The 24,274-nt window shown below is 37.2% G+C and overlaps 1 protein-coding gene across 5 annotated transcripts in view; it reads left to right on the top strand.

Moving 5' to 3' along the window:
• The window catches only part of RPS6KA3 (ribosomal protein S6 kinase A3), a 109,571-nt gene that overhangs the window by 40,535 nt on the left and 44,762 nt on the right, over window positions 1-24,274 (top strand). For 4 of the 5 annotated variants that reach the window (XM_082864201.1, XM_082864203.1, XM_082864202.1 and 1 more), the window contains 2 exons: window positions 16,087-16,203; window positions 22,053-22,134. In XM_082864201.1, coding sequence (XP_082720327.1) covers window positions 16,087-16,203; window positions 22,053-22,134 — 199 coding nt within the window. Of the gene's footprint in view, window positions 1-7,646; window positions 7,788-16,086; window positions 16,204-22,052; window positions 22,135-24,274 lie in introns of those variants that run through there. The other variant, XM_082864204.1, reaches the window with a different exon arrangement.

The raw sequence follows: 24,274 nt of genomic DNA, 5'->3' as shown, positions 1-24,274 counted from the left end.
ACATTAATGACACTGACTAATTGTTTAGAGTATTGTCTGTTTATCTAACTCTCATTAGCTGAGAGTATATTTTAGCACTTAGAGCATATACTTAAATCTACTAGAGAAGATATGCTCTAGTAGATTTAAGTATATACCACTTAGGAAAATATTTCCGAGAATAAATAGCATTATAATTAGCACTGCATGGTCACATTAAATAGAGTGTGTGTATAATAGGCAAAATTTCCAAGCATGTAAGTTTTCCTTTACTACATTTTTGGCCCTCTTTCAGGGCTATTTTTTATTTCTAGTGTCCCTTTTCTCCACCCCTAAGAGCTTTAAAAAAAAAATACCCCCTTTTTTAAAAAAATCGTGGCTTGCCTAACTCATATGATCCCTCTGATCCAAATTTGCTTCTCCTCTGCTGTAGTCTACTTATCACAATACCCATTTGTTCAATTTGACTGATCTAAACCATAATTGGAAAGAAAGAAAATTCATGTAAGTTCTCTTGAAGTATGAATGGTTTATTGAGTCAACCTGAAATACTGGTGTATTGAACGTTGTAACTCCTGTACTTAAATGAGTCTCTTAATTTAACCATCTTAGACAAAAATGACTAAGTAAAAAGAACTCCAGGGCTTCCCTGGTGGCGCAGTGGTTAAGAATCTACCTACCAGTGCAGGGGACACGGGTTCGAGCCCTGGGCCGGGAAGATCCCACATGCTGCGGAGCAACTAAGCCCATGCGCCACAACTACTGAGCCTGCACTCTAGAGCCCATGAGCCACAACTACTGAAGCCCACGTGCCACAACTACTGAAGCCTGCGTGCCTAGAGCCCATGGTCCGCAACAAGAGATGCCACCACAATGAGAAGTCCAGACACTGTAATGAAGAGTAGCCCCCACTCGCTGCAACCAGAGAAAGCCTGCATGCAGCAACGAAGACCCAGGACAACCAAAAATATAAATAAATAGAAAGAGAGAAAAAAAATTATTAAAAAAAAAGTTCAGGCTAAGCAGGAAAAAAAATGCGTGAATACAGTGACCAGCAATACCACCTAGGGTGTATTGCTGCTTACTGCAAGATTCCAGCTGGGACATCGGTGGTGCTGCCCCCTCGCCCTCTCGTCATGCTCAGGGGAGATATTGTGAGTGGAATATAGCATGCTTTCCATTGACACAGGGCCTTAGAAGCAACCCCTCTCAGCGCTCTAGGAAGCCACTACCATTTGGTTCAGGTTGATGATCATAAAACTTATTTCCCATCTCTGATTTAAAACCTTAGAACCATAGCACTTTATAACATTATCTACTGATGGATGTGTGCTACAGAATAATTCTCCTGTACTTAAATGGAAATCCTTAGATATTAAATCCTTTAGTATCTGAAAAATTGATTCATACAAAAAAACTGTATCTGAAGGAATTGGTTAAGAACATGTTAATTTTAAGCTTTTATTATAGCAGTTTATTTTTCTCCAGCAGGGTTCAGCCATCATGGAGTCATGAAGATGGTTGATAATTGGGTTTGACCAAGGTTTGGGTTTCGCCAGACAAATATAACGTATGGTGTAGAAAAAGTGTTCAGAAACTCTGCTATGGACCCTCTATCGAGCTGTCTTCCTTCAGGGTCTTATCAAAAGGTTTAGCACCTCCTGGCTTCTGACCTAAGTCAGCCACTGACCATACATATACATGCTCCTTCCCCAGATAGAATTGCCTATCTATGCTCCCACCAACATCACAGCCATTTCCACTTCCAAACTGTGGGAACTTGGGCAGCAGGTTCCTTAACTTCTCTCTAAGCCTTAGTTTCTTCATCTGTAGTGTAGATAATAGTATTTACTTATCTCATTGTGGTGAGAGTTAACTGAAGTAATTTCATGTAAAGCATGGTTCTTAGCATATAGTAGTACCTTATATGATATTGTCAGAATTATACTTGAAAGAAAAAATTATTAATAAATGAGAATTCAAATAAAGGAACTAAGGATTCAGTGAAAGAAGCTAGAAAAAGAACTACAAAGTAAACCCATAAAAAGCAAGAGAGGGCTTCCCTGGTGGCGCAGTGGTTGAGAGTCCGCCTGCCGATGCAGGGGACACGGGTTCGTGCCCCGGTCCGGGAAGATCCCACATGCCGCGGAGGTGGCTGGGCCCGTGAGCCATGGCCGCTGAGCCTGCGCGTCCGGAGCCTGTGCTCCGCAACGGGAGAGGCCACAGCAGTGAGAGGCCCGTGTACCGCAAAAAAAAAAAAAAACAAACAAAAAAAGCAAGAGAAAGGATTTAAATTTAAATTCCAAAATCAGTGAATTAGAAAACAGGAAAAATAAAAAAAAGCAAATGCACAACATTAGGAAAGCAAAACAGTATATAACCACAGATAGGAAGGAGATTAAAACATCATAATAACTGAAATATTCACAGATGAAATGATATAATGTCTAGGATTTGCTTCAAAATAATTGTGAGAGTGGGGGGAAGTGAGTATATGAAGCAAGATTGGCCATGAGTTGATAATTGTTATAGTTGAGTGGTGGGTTCATGAGGGTTTGTTATACTATTCAGTCTACTTTTAGATACACTTGAAATTTTCCTTAAATTTTATTTAAAAAACATAATAGTATACTCAATATATCTCTGTACTGATATGGAAGTCTTGCTGAAATATGTGGTTTTCTAAGAAAATCTAAACGATATTTAGGAAGGAATAGAAAAACTATGACTTTACCAATAGCAAGGGAGAAATTTAAGTTATTAAAGAATGCGTACCGCCACACACATCCCACCACTACAGTGGTCCCCCCACCACTACAGTGGTCCCCCCACCACTACAGTGCCAGGCCCCAGGCTCCAGTAGGAGAAATCTTGGAAACTTTCAAGAAATAGATTGTCCTAAAGCATAGGAAAAAATTGTATCACCTTCTAGTCCGTTTTATAAAGTTAGCATAGCCCTGAAAATGAAAGTTAACGCAGAAAAGGAAACTGTCACACTTTATGAATACAGACAGAAAAATCCTTTTAAAAATTTACAAATCAAATACAGACTTATATTAAAACAATGGAATTTTCCTAGGAATACAGGCATATTAGGACATCTGTTGATATGAGTTATCAAATCAGTAGGTCAAAGGAGAGAAACTAAGTGTATTAATAGATAATAAAAAGACATTTTTTTAAATTGAATATTCATTCTTCTTTTAGTAAAGAGGAAATAGTCTGATATTAACATGATTAAAATATGTCTAAAACCAAATATTGATATCATATTTGAATAACTTACTGAATATATTCCCAAGTCAGAATCAAGGTAGCATTTATTAGTGTTTGCTTTATGTTCCATAGACTGTGAGAAATTTGAGTTTTATTCTGGGATGGGAAGCCATTGAAGAATGTGAGGTGGGTGTACGACCAAGCCTGATTTCTGTTTTAAAATTATTCTGGCTGCCATGAAGAGAAAGGATTGCACAGGAAATATTTGGAAGGAGGAAAACCAGTTAGATGGCACTAGATGATAATGGTTTGTACTGACAGTGTCAGAGAAAATAGAAATAGACAGATTTGAGATTTATTTCAGAGATAAAATCAGTAGAATTTATTGATGGATTAAATATGAAGGGAAGGAAGTTAGATTAGAAAGGAAAAAGCCCAAAAGGACTTACAGGTTTGGGAGATTGGTATTGATGCCGCTGCCTAAAACGAGTAAGGTTAGCTTCAAATCCAAATCCAAACTTCTTGATAGTCTGTAAGGCCCTGCTTAATGTGGCCCGAACCTACTTCCCCATTTCCTTCTCTTTCCTTGGTGTTCACCACATTCTAGCCACCAAGGTCTTTCCTTTGTGCTTTGAATTCATTAAGCCGATTCCTAATCTCAGGGCGTTCGCATTTGCTGCTCATTCTGTTGGAGGACTCAAGACCATGAGTCAGCGAACTTTGTTTATAAAGGGCTGGGTAGTAAATATTTTAGGCTCTGTGGCAACTACTCAAGTCAGCTGTAGCCATTATGTAGGGAAAAAAACAGCAGGAGCGCTTATGTAAATAGACATGGGCATGACCAGATTTAGCCCTTGACTGGCCCTGCCTGGTTGTAGTTTACCCCTGCCTGAGGTCTTGGTGTGGTTCTCTCATTGTTTTTTAGGTTCTTCCCAGAGGACAACTTGGCAAATATGTTACGATCAAGAAACTTTAAAATGCTGCATACTCTACCTCTAGAAATACAGTGCCACTTCCAGAAATTATTTCTAATAAATTGTGAATGTGCACAAAAGATGGGGACATCCCAGTGATATAGAAGATCAAATACCCAACAATAGGGGATTTATATAGTAGAATGCTCTGCAGTCATTAATAATGCATTGAGGATGGGGCTTCCCTGGTGGCGCAGTGGTTGGGGGTCCGCCTGCCGATGCAGGGGACGCGGGTTCGTGTCCCGGTCCGGGAGGGTCCCACATGCCGCAGAGCGGCTGGGCCCGTGAGCCGTGGCCACTGGGCCTGCGCGTCCGGGGCCTGTGCTCCGCGGCAGGAGGGGCCGCAGCAGTGAGAGGCCCGCGTATTGCAAAAAATAAAAATAAAAATAAATAATGCATTGAGGATGATTTAATAATAGAAAATAGGGGTCAGCAAACTATACCTGAGACCTGCCCCCTATTTTTGTAAATGAAGTTTTATTAGAACACAACCTCACCCATTCCTCTTCACGTTGCAGTGGCAGTGTTGACAGAGACCAATATGTCCTGCAAAGTCAAAAACATTTACTTTCTGGCCCTCTACAGAAAAAAAAAGTGATAATATGTGGACTGTGGTCCATGTGTATATGTGCGTATATACAGACAGAGACTAGAAAGCACCAACATAGAGGATTTTTTCCCTCTTTTGTTTTTCTTCTTTTTATTATTTAAGTTTTCTATACTGGACATGCATAGTTTTTATAATAAAATTACTTTTCAAGTAGTAAGGCAAATGATAAAACCAATAAAACACAAAAATGAAAAACTAGCTGAAAATTTAATACGAGAAATTTCAAGATAGTTAAAGTTAGAGGCAGGAAAATATCAACAATAATATCTGGTTTCATGTGCACAACCACACAAGTAGTGTCCATTTCAGATTTCAGTGTATGATACTTAATTGGGCAGCCATTATTTGAGTTCCTCCTATGTGCTGTTTGCCTGTTCTGAAGCTTAATCTGATAGGGACAATGGGTTGTGCTTAAATACTAATAAATGCCATAAGCAGTGTCCCTTCTGTACTCATACAAAATTGACAAAATATCCAAACATTTCTCGTAGACACTGGGGTTTACTGCCAAAATATTTCTAAGCCTGACAAGACTCCTGGAATACCTCTGATACTTAGACATGGTATGGATATTTGAGCACACACAAAAGGAGCACTGAGGCATTTTTCAGTGTTTCAACTGCTTATAATGAGATATGGGTTCGTTCTGGTTCGGAGACAGCTAACGCCCAAGTAAAGCAGTTGCTCAGTGATATCTTGTATATAAGGGATTCTAATCGTGTGAGCTAGTCTTTTAACTTTATGGTGCTTTTTGACATAGAGGAGTTTTTGAATTTTATAATCAAATCTATATCAATGTTTTCCTTTATGGCTTGCATTTTCTAAACAGGTAGCCAAATATCCTAACATCTCCCTCAGATGTAAAGTGTCACATTCTTTTCTGTCACTCTGCTTTTATACAGCAGTACCATGCTGTTTTAATTAAGGTATCATTTCAACTGAGGGAGACTTAGTTCAGATTTTGCTATCTGAAATATTGCTTCATTTTTTAGGGGTAGTATTAAAAAGCATAACTCACAGCAAAATGTGAATTGTTAACCTGAGCATCACTAGTCATTAAAGCCAATTTAGACTGATCCTTCAAATTCAGAAAAGGTTATTTAGTTGCTTCTGTTCTTAAGTATTACTTGAGTAAAATTGATGACTGCTCTGTACAGAGACACTCCTGTTTTATTTTGTACCCCTTAATTGGTTCTATAGTAACCATGATGTTTGCCTCTTCTTGACAGTCTTTTTTTTAAATAAATTTATTTATTTGTTTATTTATTTATTTATTGGCTGCATTGGGTCTTCGTAGCTGTGTGCAGGCTTTCACTAGTTGCGGCGAGCGGGGGCTACTCTTCCTGGCGGTGTGCGGGCTTCTCATTGCGGTGGCTTCCCTTGTTGCGGAGCATGGGCTGTAGGCGCACGGGCTTCCATAGTTGTGGCACATCGGCTCAGCATTTGTGGCTCACGGGCTCTAGAGTGTAGGCTCAGTAGTTGTGGTGCATGGGCTTAGTTGCTCCACGGCATGTGTGATCTTCCCGGCCCAGGGGTCAAACCTGTGTCCCCTGCATTGGCAAGTGGATTCTTAACCACTGTGCCACCAGGGAAGTCCCAAGCAGGTTTTTTTTTTTTATTCTTCAACTTGCATTAGGTCATTTATAGAACATTGCCATAAAAATTTGATCTAGGAGGAAGAGCCCTAGCCTTTCACATGGTACCTGTAGCACCTAATGGACCCTCTAATGTTTGCTCAATACAGGACAGCAGCACTGAGCTTCCATGATAGATAGCTCTGTCATCAAATATGTCCCTGCCTTGATCATAGTTCCTTCAAGCTTGCGGCAAGCTTGGTGATTTTTAGAGGATCTTCAGGTTTTGAAAATTCAGTGATTTTATTAAATTTGTATAGGGTATGTAGATTAACATTTGAGGTTTTTATTGGTTCCACATAGATTGTGTACATTAAGTAAAGTATTTTCCCACAGCTCTCGATGCTTCTGTCCTTTGGTTTTGTTTAAATGCCGCTATCTCGGTGATCATGTTCTGAATACTGGCATACTTTCAAAAATATTTCCCAAAGCAAAAATACCTTAGAATAACTTCTGGAAGCTATTAGAGGATGAAATGGAGTAAGGGATTGTCTGGTAGCTTGACCCCTCCTTCTTTTCCAGGTTGACTTCTTCAGTAAATGTTCCTTTTGCTCACTAATAGCCCAGGGAGTGGACTTTTTTTTTAATTTAGATTTTATTAGCTAGGAATGTGAGTTTTAACTGTGGGCCTTGACGTCTTTAACCTGGTTGATAATTGATGTTTATAACCATTGTGAATTTATATGTAATTCACTTTCATTGAAGACAGGAAGAATTTGTCCTTACATCACAATCAAAAAGCTTCTTGTAGTCATTTTCTTCCCATAGTTCGGAAACTCTTCCTCATTGACAGGGAACACCCATGACATGTCTATATATAACCTTAAAATAGTCTTGAAACTGTCCTTTGGAGTGTGTGTATAAACATTACGAAGGGTAAAATTTCACATGAGAATTGATGACTTGTTATTTTAATTGTGCTGACTAGTTTCAGTTGCTTTTAAAGTGTCGTATAGTTAAGAAATACCAGCATATCTCAGGATTCTGAAATAAAATAATGTTCGTTTCACGGGTTGTGAAAATTGTCTGGATTTCTGGGAACCAGGAGTACGAACATTTCAACAGGATTTTGCTATCAGCAAATCTGTTTTGGTTTCCTGTTCTGGCCTCTCTACCTATCAGCTACATTAGTGCCCTCGCCATTACGTTTCTCCTTTCTTTTACCACAGGAAAATTGTCAGGCCTCTTTCTCTAGCATTTCAGGACCCGCCTGACAGGAAATTTTCTAATTGCCGGAACAGCTGGTAGGGGAAAACTTTGCAGGGGCTTGGCCTTCCCTTTCTAACTTAAGTTTTACCGTTAGAAATTCTTTATCACCATCATGGTTTCATAGCCATGTTTAAATTTCTGTCTTTTCGTGTTCGCTCTATACAGGTAAGCTTTGTTCAACTTCTTTAGAGACTAAAATGTTTCGGTTAGAGCTAAGTATAATTATACTAATTAAACAATTATTTCACTTTAATGTTCTTTTAAGAAGCTTTTCAAAATTCAAAACCAGTTCTTATAGAACATTTAAAGAATAATATTTCTATTTACTAAAATTAAGCCAGCTATTTGTATTATATATTTCAACTCTGTATATTTTGTAAACTTATTTTACATTGCCTTTTTAGTGCTAAAGTAATTTTTAATCTTGTTAGTGTTTGTAATTTTGTATAATAAAACAGATGACTGTAACTCTCAGTATTGAACTAGGCGTGAACAAAATTGTGAACCTGCTAATATTTAGGAGATTACTATGTAATAATAATGTAAGTAACATTTTGATGAGTAGGAGAATGTGTTATTTTAAACAGTCAAGAACTTAAAAACAGATTTTTGTTGGAATTGGTTCTTTAAAAACTTTGACGGTTTTAATCAATTATATTTAGCTTTAAGCAAGTAATTTTATCTTAACAGTAGGCACACTTTTCAAAGCATAACTTTGTTAAAATGTGCTTAGTGAATGATAATTTGTATTGTATTTAATCTAAAATCCTGCCAAAATCAACTTGATATTTTGCCATGAGAATTGTGCTATCCTGCTGCTCTTTAAAGAGAATTAAATTTGTTGATCGGGATGCCCAATTGGGAGAAAACTCAGTGCTCTTTCCAGCAGTTATTGAAAATATTAGTCTGGAGAACCAGCAATGCTGTTTTCTCAAACACAGATTCAAGAAGCTGGCCTAGAATACTCTCTTAAAGAATTTGGCTAAATGAAAAATTCTGAATGTATTATTCATTAGCAAATCAAGTAAATCGGATTTGGTCAAATTGTAATCTAGAATAAATTAAAATGTGGTTTCTCACCATAGCTTGAATGACAAGACTAATTTTGTGTCACAGCCAAATAATTTTTATGTATCTTGATCATCAAAAAAAAATTAACGTATCTTTTTCAAATTAAAAAAAGTATATTATTGAACTATAATTATCTATATAGAAAGCGATGCTTTATTCATTTTACTTTTGGATTATATTTAAGAGGTAAATAAAATCTTATAATTTCATTTGTCGGGTCTTTTTTTTATGATAGGCCAAAAAATGGTTACGTATCTATGAGTAGAAAATACTTATTTATTGGCTTTTACTAAGGAATATTTAAATATTTTATTTTGAGCTTCAACAATATTTTCTGACATTAAAAACAATTTAAAAAATACAAATGCCTTAAGAACACACTTCCTGACTCAAGGGAGGGGAGGAAAAAGGAAATTATGTATACAAGGCAGGGCATAATGCCAAATGTTGAATCATTCTTTAAAATCAGTTAATGTCACCCAGTTTGTTTTCTTGATATTTGCATGTTACAGTATTAGGTTTTATATAACTCAGGTAAGCAGTGTCTGTTTCAGTCCCTTTTCTTTAATCCTTTTTAAAAACATTTTAAGAACAAAATTTTATATTTTCCCTTTCAACTTGAAAAGGAAACATTGAGTTAATTTTTTCCCGTTAATTTTTTCCCAGTAAGGGGTGAACCTCAAAGACCATTTAAGATGGAACCTATCAACCTTTTGTTGGTCCTGGGAAACAAATGAGGTGGCTTTCTCTGTGACTGGAGGAACAACAAAAGATCCACCTGTCCATGAATTTTCTTCTGCCATTTTTCTGTGATGTTTAAAATGATACTCTTTACAAATTCCTAAAATTATAGGGGTTTTTTGTTTTTCTGTTTTTTAATTTTTGGCTATGTTGGGTCTTCGTTGCTGCACACGGGCTTTCTGTAGTTGCGGCGAGCGGGGGCTACTCTTCGTTGCGGTGCACGGGCTTCTCATTGCGGTGGCTTCTTTTGTTGCAGAGCATGGGCTCTAGGTGCGCGGGCTTCAGTAGTTGTGGCACACGGGCTCAGTAGTTGTGGCTCGCGGGCTCTAGAGCGCAGGCTCAGTAGTTGTGGTGCATGGGCTTAGTTGCTCCGCGGCATGTGGGATCTTCCCGGAGCAGGGATTGAACCCGTGTCCCCTGCATTGGCAGGCAGATTCTTAATCACTGCACCACCAGGGAAGTCCCATAGATATTTTTTAACTGAACTGACTTTGTTTTATCTATCAGGGTCATATCTCAACAAGTATTTTCCCAATAGTACATCTTTGAAGCCCTAGGTAAATTCCTAGAGAGCAGATACTCTTCTGTATCGTAGTTTTGCTAATACCTAGTGCAGTACCTGGCCCATAATCTGAATTGCCTTCTAACAAAAAGGAAAGAGCCTAAGAGAATATGTCATAGATCAGAAACACTTCCGTCAGGACCAGGCAGTCAGGAAGAAGCAAAAGTACAAGAGCCTTATTATTATTATTATTATTATTATTATTATTATTATTATTATTAGGTCTCTCCCCAAAACAGCAAAGATTTTGGTCTGTTTCATTTATTGTATATCTCAGACAGCTAGAAGAGTGCCTGGCATGTATTAGGTGTTCAATAAATAAATGTTTAAATAGATGAACGAATGAATTCCCATTCATAGCTTGAGAGTATTGAACACCTCTGAGTTTGGCAACTGTGAGTACCAAATGTCTGAAAGTGCTGGGAGTGTAGATGAAGGATACAGGGTTGTGATGTAGACCAGCTGGCAGCTTCACAATTTTGCCTACAGGTAGACCTTTATCTAGCAAATAAACGTAGACTTTGTAAAAATAAAAACATGGAATTTTTTATAACTTTTAAAAATACACAAAGTAAGTTTTTGTGGTAATGACTGGGCAGATATCCATGTATCAGTTCAAGTACAGTTGTGCCAGAAAATGTAAAAATGTTAGCTTCACAGAGTAATTATAATGGATATAACTTACATCTCTGCTCTACTTCATTGATAAAATTCTTTTTCCATAAAATTACAGTTGCTTCACTGTATACTTACAGTCAAAAACACAACTTTACAAACTATCAAACTGTAGTTCTGTGTTGTCATGTGACAGATTTATTTCAGTAACAGGTGATTTAGTGACCTAAGGTAGGTTTGTCACATGCAAATATCAGTCTGTCCTTGGTTATCAATGTCTTCAGAAATTTGATATCCCTCTCTGCATCCATCTCATTGGATTCCAGGTATGAGCTAGAAGGGCACATTGTTGCTTTCCTTTCTGTTGTCCAAGATTGCCCAAGCATTAGTATTATGTCCTAATTGAACCTCAAATTCATTTCAAAAATATTCATGGTCCCATAACTTGGAAAGACTGGTGACATAAAGCACAATTTGGGGGTCAAGATACCAACCAAGGATATTGTGCCTATTATGCTACTGTGACGTCACATATACATAAAAGTAGATAGAAAATGGCTTGCTGATATGATTAGTAAAAATTTCAACTGGGAAGGAGCAGAAAAATGTGTTGGGGATAGTTTTTGCAAGTTTTTGCAACTTGGGCCATAGGCATTGATCTTTTCTCTCCACCCCCAAGAACATTTTTTGTATCCTCTGCATCCCAATTTAGAAAAAACATTTTTAAAAGTCTAGTTACTATCCTCAAGGAGGTTTGGAATGATTGCATCCATTTTGGGGAGGAAGAGGTAGGGAGTGGAGGAAGGTGCTATTTAAAAAAAGAAAGAAATATTGAGAAAAGAAGCACTTGAAGATTTATTTTAAAATAAGATTTGCCAGGATAAAAAATTCAGTATGGGGGTGGGAAAATAAAGTCAAGGATGTCTCTCAGAAAAGAGACAGAAAATAGGAGGAAAAAAGATGAAAATTAAATTCCAGGCATACAGTATCCAGCTAATAGAGTTGTTGCAAAAAGAGAAACCCTGAAGAGTGGATGGAAGGAAATTATCAAAGAAATGTCAGAATTCCCCCAGAGGTAAAGAATTCACGTCTTTAGATTATAAAGGTTCACCAAGCATCTAGCATTCTGAAGGAAAGGAGACCATATTTATCTCACTTAGTGTGGAATTTTAGAAATACAAGGACAGAAAATCCTTAAAGTTTCCAGAAAGAAAAACCAGGTCACGTACCAAAAAGTGTATATCAGGCTAGCATCATCCAGCTCATCAGCAGTGCTGACTGCTAGAAGACAGTGGACGAATGGCGCCAACATTCTTGAGCAAGATTATTTTTATTCTAGAATTTGGTAGCAAGCCAAATTATACAAATGTGAAGACAAAATAGACACATTTTCAGATGTGCAAGATCCAGAAAGTTTTCTTCCACATCACCTTTCTTTGGAAGTTACAAGGGAGTAGTCTAAGAAAGAGAGAGACATGGGAAACTGAAAATAGTGGATTCAACCAGGAAAGCACTGAAGATATATCCCGAGATAATATCTACGCAGCAAGGCCTAGAGAACAACCCATCCTGATGGGAGGGTAAGAGAGGGCTCTCAGAAGAATGGAAAGTGTGGTAAAAATCTAAGACTTAAAGTCCCCTTGGATTGTCCCACAAGTCACTGTTAGGGGCCCATATGAAAGGAAATTTAATACACTTCCTAGCCTGCGTTTGAGCAATATATTGTCATGAAAATGCTGCTGCTTATATAGGCTTTCAGCTTTGAGAATCAAGCTGTAGTGAGAGCATGAAGGATTTGGTTGTGGTTACAGGAGAGAATGTTAATTTTCTTAATATTAATAACCTTAAATATTAATAAAAATAAGCTATTAGCAGGTGGGGGGAAGTTTGAGGGAAAGAATGTATGGGCACTATTACCCTCCTTTTACAAAGTGAAGAATTAGGATTCTGTCTAAAACTTATAGAAAAAACAAGAAGTTTATGTGAAATTAATATAATTATCAAACAGTGGGGAGGAAGGTGATGGATGGAAGGGGCATAATGTAAGTAAGTCCCTCATCTTTCTTATTTTTAAATCAATAGGTATTGTCTTAAAGTTAATAAACTAAGAAATGATCAAAGTAAGTGCAGAAAGAATTAAAATTTTTTTAAAGCTTAGGTATGGGGGGTGAGAAGAGACTTGCTTTTCACCATAAGCTATTCTACCACTATTTGATTTGTTACCCATGTGCATATATTACTTTGACTTTAAAAACAAAAAATTTAGGGAACAGGAAATAACCCAAGTTGACAGAAGGCTACGTGTAAGGGAATGTTGGGAAATAATACCAGAAAAGCAGGTTGAGACCATATTGTAGAAGGCCTCCAATGCCAAGGTAAAGCAGTGCATTTAATTTGGAAAAACTTGGAGGAGTTTTTGAGCAGTCTGGGCATGTAACTGGAGCTGTCTACTTTCAGAAAATGAATTTGTCAGGAGGATGGATTGGAGTGGCAGTGGCAGAAAGGGGCATTAGGAGTGACCAAGCTAGTTTCAATTTCCTACAGGAAAGGTAACGAAGGATTACAGCAGGACGATGTTACTGGAAATAGAATGAAAGGTATTCCTAGAACCAAGCTTGATACATAATAGGTGCTTAAGTGTGTTTATTGAATGAAGGGATCAAAGGGAGACTACATTTTTTAGTAATTTTTTGACATGAAAGGAAGGATAGTCATCAAAGATGAAATCTTTCTTGAATAGTAACTGCTGTTTATTTTGAGATCCATGGCCTGATTGTAGCTCACACTGTGAGAGTAAGGCTTGATGCTGTATGCCTGTGACAAAATGCAGAACGGTTATAATTCAGTAGTCCTTCCTTGCCTATGTTGCATCTTTATTTGTGACAGACAATTGTAGTAGGTATTTGCTATGAAATATAAGATGAAATAATGTTGCAGCCTAATGAATTACATGCCACTTAACCCAAGAAAGAAAAGTGGTAAAATATATAGAACATTACAGGGTATAGTTCTTCACAGCGTCATGATATAAGGGCGTAAATAGCCATTAGATTTCAGTTAGGCTCTTGAACAGTTCGTTTTTCCCACAGGAGGCACACTGGCACATGCTGGAATCCAACCCATGAACTTAGCCTCATGAGTTCAAGTCTGTTATCCATTAGTCTTCAAAGTTTGATGTGACAGCACTTTAGGGTACAGAAAAGAAAGAGGAGAACTTCTTTATAGTTTCATTTCCATGTATAATGTATATAATTTAGTAATACAAAAAGTATATAATTTATAAGTATATATATAATTTAGTAATACAAAAAGTATATATAAGCCAATAAGTATACAAATATTGGGTATATGCTATTTTTTTTAATTAATAATGGTGTACTACCAAAAGTTCAGAGACCACTTCACTAATCAGTTTAGCTAACTGACCGAAGAGATACAGACCAGTTACAAAGGCCAGGGGAATAAGTCTGTATGTTCCTGTCATTGATCTTGGATGGGGAACCACCAAGAGCCTCATGACAGTCTCAATGTGGTGTAATGCTAAGATCCTTGTTTTAGAAGTTGTTAGAAGTCAGAAAACCTGGAATTGGGCCCTAAGTCTGCCAGTTACTAGTTTGTGATCTTTACTTGATCTCTTTAAACTTCAGACTGTAGAATATTCAGACCATTTTACCTTTAAAATTTCTAATGGTGAATGGGGGAGTCTGTAGAGAGTTCTGAAATGTTTTTGCTTGCTTTGGGGTATACTCTGTGTTATCATTAGCCCTCTCTAATACTGATATGTAGTCAAAGATTTGCATGAAGCATAAATAGAAAAGGTGAAAAAACACCTAACCCGGGCTTGATACATGTTAGGTGTTTAATAAATATTTGCTGGATTTTAATCTGAATCTTTCTTAATCAATCCCACATATACATTGTTCTTTGAAATTTTTTTTTTTTTAAAGAATTTGGTAATTTGCTTCCTTTCTTTCCTAATGCGCCTAGGAACAGCTATCACTCTCAAGACCTTGTACACATTGGTCTCATTTGGAGAGAAGGGGTGCCCAGGAAGGAGTCAGCTAATGTTTGATTCTACCCTAATGCCTATTGCATAGGATCATTGTGAGAATTAAATGAGATAATGCATATGGAATTACAAAATAAAAGACTAAACCATATTAGGGGATTGTTTTATTATTGTTGTCAAAGTTCCAGGAAAGTCCAAAATGATTAAGCTGCCTTAGTAGAACATTCTACAAACTACAGCTTCTGTTTTACAGAGTAAATTGGTGGGCCTGGATTTCTTTTCTGTTCTCTTATAGGAGCTTTTTTTCCTTTTACTACTCATTTTCAAAAGCTACCACATTAGGATATCCTTGGTATATCTTTTTGAGAAATCTTTGTAATTCCTTATATTGCCAGCCTTCTGTGTCTCAGAGAATGTTATTTGAGTTCAAGCATTTATATGGAATACAATGGTAATAAAAATAATGAATTATTTATGTTTGTATAACACATTTAGATTCTACTCAGTATGTATGCACTAGAAAAAACATTATAGGCAAAGAAAAGAAACGATAGTCTTTGACAGGCTTATGTTTCTTGTTTTGTTGGGTTTTGTTTTATTGTCGTAGTTTTGGGCTGATAAAGTACATGTCTTGATTAATGAATAAATAAGGTGTACTTAATCTGCTGATCTCAGGGTAATAAAGTAATTGAAATTCTATGTTTACTTACATGTATTTTCAACCTTTCTCTTCTGACACCTTCTCTCAGGTATAGTAAAGTATCCACATTCTTTAAGTATCCTTCTCTTAACTCGAAGACCTTCTACTTTTCCATCATGCTGAACATGTTTTTTTCTGTCTAATCCTCCATCCAAATGTTAAATCTTTTTTGATTTTGTGTTTTAGAGTTATTCCTTTCTCCCATCTCAGATCTCAGGTAGTCCTAGAAACAGAAAGTAACTTAGATATTTCAAACACAGTAAACTTCAGCAGGCTAATTCAAACGGCCTTGCTGAGGGTAGAAATCTCCACGTTGACCCTGGAATATTTTTCAACCCCTCTCCCCAATAATCAGGTTTTGTTGTGTATAGTGTTGGTTCTACCTAATACAATCACATATCAGAGCACACCAGATTACTCTGATCTGTTTTCAGACTTCTTTACACACTCTGCCCTCACCCCATGAAACTAATCATTCTGATTATCTCCAATAGGAAGAGTGAAGACTTGAAAGTATTCAGAACTAATGTTATGTAGAGGTTAAACTGGCCTATGTGGTTGGCTGGTATTATACTTTCTCTGGCATTTAACTTGAAAGTATATTTGCTTGGCATGTGTTCTCTTTTTACTTGGTGGGTCAGTAAAGGTGGTTTGTGTATGTTAATTTGAGGATTTCTAATATGATACAGTAAATTTACATTGCTTGATTTATAGCCAGAGGAAGTAGCTCTAACTCTGTTTTATCCCCTTATATTTGCATCAACAGGAAGAAGGCAGTATCAAAGAAATTGCAATCACACATCATGTAAAGGAAGGACATGAAAAGGCAGATCCTTCCCAGTTTGAACTTCTAAAAGTACTAGGGCAGGGATCATTTGGAAAGGTAAGCCATGAATATGTGCTTTTTAAAAAGTTGCTTTTTGGAATTCATGTATATTTCATACAACTGGGGAACAGAAATATTTTATGAAATACTACTGATCTCCCTACAATGCAGTATTTTCTGTGTTTTTACAATTCTCACTATCAAAAAGTGTGACAAAGTGAATAAAGTCATTCAGAAGTACAGTGGGAACTTTCATAACTTGGCAGTGTTCACTTCATATTCATTTTATCTTCAAGACTATATGACGTCTCTAATGGCACTTCTTTTTTTTTTTTTTTTTTTTTGCGGTACGCGTGCCTCTCACTGTTTTGGCCTCTCCCGTTGCGGAGCACAGGCTCCGGACACGCAGGCTCAGCGGCCATGGCTCACGGGCCCAGCCGCTCCGCGGCATGTGGGATCTTCCCGGACTGGGGCACGAACCCGTGTCCCCTGCATTGGCAGGTGGACTCTCAACCACTGCGCCACCAGGGAAGCCCTAATTGCACTTCCTGAATGATTAAAAAATCACAAAGTGTTCCCGTGACACACGGGCCTCTTTTTGAGTCTTCATGTAGAATCGGAAGGTGATCTTACAATACATTATAACAGTGCATCTCAATCTTTCCTCCAGAGTACCCCTAATACCAGCAGAAAGCGAATAGGTACTCCCAAGGAAATAGGGTGGGGGGTTACCACTACATGTACGAAATTTGGGGGACTTATAGCTTGTCTTTAAAATGAACTCAAAGGCTGCATTCTATTCAGTGATATCTGTGTCTGGTTTTTGTTTTTTTAAAATTAATTAATTTATTTATTTATGGCTGTGTTGGGTCTTCGTTTCTGTGCGAGGACTTTCTCTAGTTGCGGCGAGCGGGGGCCACTCTTCATCGCGGTGTGCGGGCCTCTCACTGTCGCGGCCTCTCTTGTTGCGGAGCACAGGCTCCAGATGCTCAGGCTCAGTAGTTGTGGCTCACGGGCCCAATTGCTCCCTGGTGTGTGGGATCCTCCCAGACCAGGGCTCGAACCCGTGTCCCCTGCATTGGCAGACAGATTCTCAACCACTGCACCACCAGGGAAGCCCCTCTGTGTCTGTTTTTAATATCCAAAAATATTTCTCAACTATTTCCCAAATCCACCAACTAAAATTGCAACATCTTTATCATTTTTCAAGTATTCCTTGTCCCCCTGCTGCATACCTCAGGAGCGCTTCCTGTACTCCATTTTGAGAAGTACAGCATTACAATCACTACTACTTGATCTATCTAGTCCATTTCTCAGCAAGAGGAACGTTCTGAGATTGCATTCAGCTTTCACAGTGCAGTGCTTCCTTGCCACCTCTCTGTGAGGAAGCATTTGAAGATAGGCTTTGCAAGCTTCAAAACAACACCCGTTTTGCTCTCGTGTATTTTAACGGGACTGTTTAGCAATTCTTGGCTAACATAGGTAATCTGTTACAGCTGTTAACCTCTTTCAAGCCCAAAGTGATATTTTTAATCCAGATATAGATTAAGTAGCCAAAAGAAGATAATGGTTGCAAGTTTGAGCTCTAGGTCAGCCAGACGTGGATTCTAGTTTTGTTTCGTTTTTTCTGCTTAATTGCTATGTGCACTTGAGCAAGTTACTTAACCTCTTGGAGCCCCATTTTCCTCTTCTAGGCAGTCATTAGGTATTGAAGTTCTCAAGGTTCCATTCTAGGCTCCCTTCTCACTCTATACTCCCTACTAATTAATTTCTTTATGCCCACTATCTTAATAAAACCCACATACAGCTGATGTACCAGATTTATATCTCCAATCTAGATTGTGACTCTAAGCTCTGAACTGTATGTACAGCTATTTATTTTTTTCTCTTTGCATGCCCCAAAGTCAGTTTAAACTCAACATATCTAAGACCAAACTCATGATTTTCCCCTAACCCCCAAACCTCTATTTCATTTTTCTCTATTACTATGAATGACTTCTGGTTAAGCAAGCCAGAAACTTGAGAGGCATTCTTGACATATCCTTCTAGTCCCCGCCCTTCCCTCTCCCCCCACCCCCACCAATCTGATCCATTGACAAGTTCTGCTGATTTAGTGAAGATTTCTCAAATCATGCCTGTTCTCTCCTTCTCCCTGCCACTTCTCCAGTCTGTGCCACCACCATTTCTCCCTGGCCTATTGAAGGAGGCTCCTACCTTGGGCTTCCCAAATTTATTTTTGCCTCAAGCCTTTATTTATCAATACATGACAGCCAACAAGAGCTAGTCTTATACTCCATCCACTTAACCCTTTAGAGGCCTCCCTTTGCTTTTAGGAGAAAGACAAATTCTTAAGATGGCTGAGGAGCCCCTCAGTCTGCCCCCTAGCTACCTCATCAACATCAGTTTATATACTTTTCACTGCCTGTGTTCTGGCCACATTGGCCTTCTTTTTTAATCCATAAGCAAAAGCCTTTTGCACATGCTGTTCCCTCTGCCTGAAAAACACTGCCCCACCCCCATCCCTTCCTCCTCTGGTTGGCTCCTCTTAAGCTTAGGATCTCAAAGAAGTCTTCCCAGCCATCCTGACCTAGGTCACATTTGTCTATTTTTACCGTCTCAGAACATTACATACCTCATCTTCACAGCACTAACCTCAGTTGAGGTTTTTGTTTGTGTAATTATTTGTTTATTGGCTGTCTCCCCCACTAGACTATATGTTCCATGAGTGCAGGGGCCATGTATGCCTTGAACCATGTCTCAGCATGGAACCAGTAGCATGGTACCTAACATATAGTTCTGGAAAGAATTAATGAGTAAATAATAGTCCTGCCCTCATAGGGTAGTAGTAAGAATTAAATGATATAAGGCCAAGCACATAATATCTGCTATGAGATTGTATTATCATGCAATTTATTATGGATAAACCAAAATAGATGGGTTTATTTCTACACATTATATTTTCAGGGAACATAATATTGAAGTTTCCAGGAGTTAGCATGCTTCTCCCTTTATTTCTTTAAAAGTAACTTAAATACCTTACTATAAATAGCAAACATTAAAAATAGGGCGTCTCCTTTCTTACTCATCCTCAAAAGCCAGTCTCAGCCAAGGAAACAGGGATGACCTGTCACAGCCTAGAATAGCTTCATGAGGGATTCGAAAAGTCAGAAGTGCTGGTGGGGGAAGATCTGATGGCATCTGGGACTGCTGCTGCTCCTGCTGCACTTGACTGGTGACCAGCCAGAGGCAACAGATTGAGTGCCCTGAGCAGAAGCACAGAACTGGGTGGCTGGCCCGATTCTTATCCCAATACCTCCACTGTGACACTGCGTTAATTATTTAACATCTCAAAGCCCTAGCTATAAAATAGGCATTGCTTAGTAGGCCTGCCTCCCAAAATTATCATGATGGTGCATTACAAATGCTTGTGAAGGTCCTTTGCAAAAACTAAGATGTGCTGAAAAGTATCAAGAGGGTGCTTTCAAAGTAGGGTGAAGAAAGTTTGAACCCATGAGGAGAATTTTTCTTGTAGAATAGTATGAAGAAGCTTGATTAGGGAATCTTAAGAATGAATGAATAATAAATATCAGGTAAATCCTAATTATCCCCACCTAGTTAGAATTTATTTCAGTTCAAAAATATTCATAATCTCTGATTGCCTTTAATTTTTAAACATCATTCCATCTTAGGAACAACCCTGATTGAGAATACACTTTTCGCTCCCTAGGTTGGCTCACTGCTAACTGGCTAAAAGGAAGTTTCACCATGGGCCACGGTGAAGGGGGACAATGGGTGTAATTTGGGGAGAGAAACCACACCCTGCATCAGGGTTTCTGTGCACATTGTGGCACTTTTCACTGGACGTGAGGTCACTGACCATTGTCTTTGGCACAATTTCTCGAAGTGAGGAACTCTGCCTTGCTCTAGAATCAGTTGAATGAATCATTTTTTTATTTTGTGCTAATAGCCTAGTGTGCTAATGCAGGTAATAGAGAGCTGACCCTAGAGTTAATTCTTGATTGTAATTGAGTCTCTTCTTACCATCTGTGGCAGCTCAGTAGCACTGCTAGGAAAGAATGGGTAGGAGAAAAAAAGTTGAAATTCAGGTCCATTTAGCAAGTCTGTGTAAAGGTTTGCTGGAAAAGATAATGAAACTAATGGTCAAAATGAGTAGAGGGGATTTATTGATAGTTTGGTATTGTATTAGACAAGTTATAGCATGACCGTGAGTTATTTAGAGCAGACTTTATTCATTTTGTATAAATCCCACACTATATTTTGAAAACAGCCAAAAATATTTGGAAAATCAAGATACTCAGTAACATACCTGGGGATTGCTTGCTTTTTTTTTTTTTTTTTTTTGCCACACCACACGGCCTGCGGGGTCTTAGTTCCCCAACCAGGGATCGAACCCGCACCCCTCCTGCAGTGGAAGTGCAATAGCGTCTCATCACTGGACCGCCAGGGAATTCCCCTGGGAATTGTATTCTTAATATTTAGGTATATGTGTGTATTTGATTTTTAAAAGATGGGGAGGCAGGGTTCTGACTTAATTTACATTAAATAGTTGTGAGTAAATTTCTTCAGTATAAGTGTTTTAAATTGTTTTGCCCAAATCAAAACTACAGTGAGGTATCACCTCTCACCAGTCAGAATGGCCATCATTAAAAAGCCTACAAATAACAAATGCAGGAGAGGATGTGCAGAAAAGGGAACCCTCCTACACTATTGATGGGAATGTAAATTGGTGTAGCCACTATGGAAAACAGTATGGAGGTTCCTTAAAAAACTAAAAATAGAGTTGCCATATGATCCAGCAATCTCACTCCTGGGCATATATCTGGAGAAAACTCTAATTTGAAAAGATGCATGCACCCCAGTGTTCATAACACTATTTACAATAGCCAAGACATGGAAGCAACCTAAATGTCCATTAAGAGATGAATTGATAAAGAAGGTGTGGTGCACATATACAATGGAATACTACTCAGCCAAAAAAAAGAATAAAATAATGCCATTTGCAGCAACATGGATGGACCTAGAGACTGTCACACTGAGTGAAGTCAGAAAGACAAATACCTTATTATATCACTTGTATGTGGAATCTAAAATATGACACAAATCAACATATCTACGAAACAAAAACAGACTCACAGATATAGAGAACAGACTTGTTACGAAAGGGGAAAGAGGATAAAGGAGGGATAGATTAGGAGTTTGGGATTAGCAGATACAAACTGCTGTATATAAAATAGGTAAACAACAAGGTCCTACTGTATAGGGAACTATATTCAGTATCCTGTAATAAACCATAATGAAAAAGAATATATATATATATATATTTATATATATAACTGAATCACTTTGCTGTACACCAGAAACTAACACAGCATTGTAAATCATCTATACTAAAATTAAAAAATAAAAATAAATTGTTCTGCCCAGCAATGAGAAATTGTGGAGTTTTCATACATAGAAAAGACTATCAACAGAATTGAATCAACAGAAAATTGTGGTCAAGGGGAACTTCTGTATTAAAGTTTTTATGGAATCAGAATTTTTGTTTTGTTAGAAGCAGAGCAATCACCACCTGTGTTATACTTTAAACATGTTAGACTTTTCTCTAATTGCTTCATAGTTTAAAGATTTTTGTTTCTGTCTTACATGTTACATGGTCTTTGGGAATTGGCAAACAACAACAAAAAATGTATTCACTTATATTGACACCCAAAGTTATAACCAGTGTTTACAACTCACTATATTTATAATTGGTAATATTTTAAGGAAAATAGTTAATGTATCAGAATCTTTCTAATAATAAGCTATATTACAGTAGGGGGTCTTATTTTAGCAATAGTATAGTTTATGATACTTTGTAAGACTTATTTTCTCTTATTTAAATACAGGTTTTCTTAGTCAAAAAAATCTCAGGCTCTGATGCTAGACAGCTTTACGCCATGAAAGTATTGAAGAAGGCCACATTGAAAGGTAAGTGCTACTGCTATTTGTAGTGTTCGCGTAGTATGAACAAACTGAAAAATCTGAATAGGTCTCATGTGACTCCTAGGCCAGTTACTTAAATTCAGAATCTGTTCCCGTTACTGTCTTTAAATTTAGACTTTCTTTTAGTGGATTTTTCCTACAAGGCTAGGAATCATATGACTAGTGAGAATGGGAGTTGCCATGCTTTAAAAGAAGTATTATAAATTCTTCTTGGGCTTTAGGCAAGTAGAAGTTTAGAATTTTAAAACTAGGTTTGATGCATCTTCCAGTTCATATTATTATTTTAATGTTTTGAAAACTTACTGATTTATGATGCAAAATAGCTTTTATTCTAAGGACTTTATCATTTTGACTTCTGGTCTCCAAATAAGTTTTTATTCTAAGCCTCTGATTTTGAAAAATCTAATGTCAGATTTGGCTCTTATAGGTAAACAGTCACTTAGAAAAAATTGTACTTGGATTTTTAAATACTTAGATCTTCCTTTTTTAAAGTAGTATCAGTTATTTTACCACATAACCTCTAATTATTTTGTGTGTTGATTCCTGACATCTCTTTTTTTCCTCTTCAACGTACCTGTATTTTCTAAAGGTTTTGAAATATTCTGGAAGGAATATCTGTGATGATCACTTATTATTTCTGATGTTATTTTTCCCAATTAGTAACTCACACTGGATATTATCATCGTTTCAAGAAATTTCACCTTCCTCTATAAACACCATCCTTTGCCTCTGTTCTCTTGCTCCCTTCCTGAATGTATTTTCTTTCCTATCCAGTCTCCACCCCTGGGCATACTACTTACTTGATTCTTGCTAGGGCCAGGAAATTAAATTATATCCTCAGTGCCCTACTCTACATCACTACTTTTATAATTTTATACTCATGAATTCCATGTTATAAAGCTGCATAGATGGAACTTATTTGAGAGTTCATTTACAAAAGCAACAAAAGTAGTTTTTTTCATGTATATAACAGGATTTGTGTTGTGCATAGTATATGTAAAGGAAACTATGAACTCTGAGAAACCTAAAAGATATTGGGAAAGGAAATACATGCCCAATTCCTTTTAGAGAAGGCTGTTAAGACTCTTAGTATTCCTCTAATCATCCAGTTAGCTCCATATCCTCAAGATTCCTGTTGCATTTTCCTTGAAATATTGAAAATTTCACTTGAAAACATACGCCTCAAAGAGTATTCTAAAAAAGAAGAATGAGAAAGGAACAAGTTTTATCAGGTTTAAGGCTTATTAAAAGCAGTAATAATTCATTGTGTTTTGGGGGAGAACAATACAGGCATATAAACCAGTGGAACAAAACAGTACAAAAGTATTATATATTAAAGTTTCATGTATTTGTTACAAAAATATTGAGTAAGTGCTGTGCTGTATGACAAAGCAGGTGGCCAGAACAATGGGAAATTAAATACTGATTTTTTAAATTTTGTTTGAAATACTTATGAACAACCTGCAAAAAAACTAGAGTCTTCTCTTAAACCATATACCATAATAAACAATCTAACTGAATTTTACAACTTAACACATCCTAGGAAACTTGTGAAGAGATATTGAGCAAAGCACAAATTACAAACAAATTGACAGTACAAAAACTTTTGGCCTTTTATACAGTGAAAAATAGTATAAATAGGAAATCAGGAAATTATTTGCCTCAAATATTACAAAATATTAATATATAAGGAATTTATTAAAAGGCTCCTACTGGCCAAATCTAGGACAGTTTAAACATTGCAATAATTAATGACGGTGATCGATTACAACCCACTGAATAAAGAATCCATGCATTAATCCATAAATTAATGGAGAACAAGGGAAAGCTCTTCCTTACAATGGAATTCCAACTAATAAATGTAAAAGGAATGATTGAGTTAGGAGTTCCTAAGAAATAACTTTACAACCTCCACCTAAAGGGTTTTAGAATACATTTTTATGCAAGGGGATAAAATAAATAACATTTGGGGAAATGTCCCAGTTTTCTGATAAATGCATATAAAATAATGAGTTATTTCATATAATGGCAACATAAGTTAGAAAGCGGTTTTGCAATAAGTAGAACGAACCATTATTGCTGCTAAAGTAACCTAAGGAAATAATCTCAAAGAAGGATTTTGTGT

Source organism: Leucopleurus acutus, assembly GCF_964270905.1.
Source record: "Leucopleurus acutus genome assembly, chromosome: X".
Lineage (NCBI taxonomy): Eukaryota > Metazoa > Chordata > Mammalia > Artiodactyla > Delphinidae > Leucopleurus > Leucopleurus acutus.
This window is presented reverse-complemented; position numbering and strand designations above follow the sequence as displayed.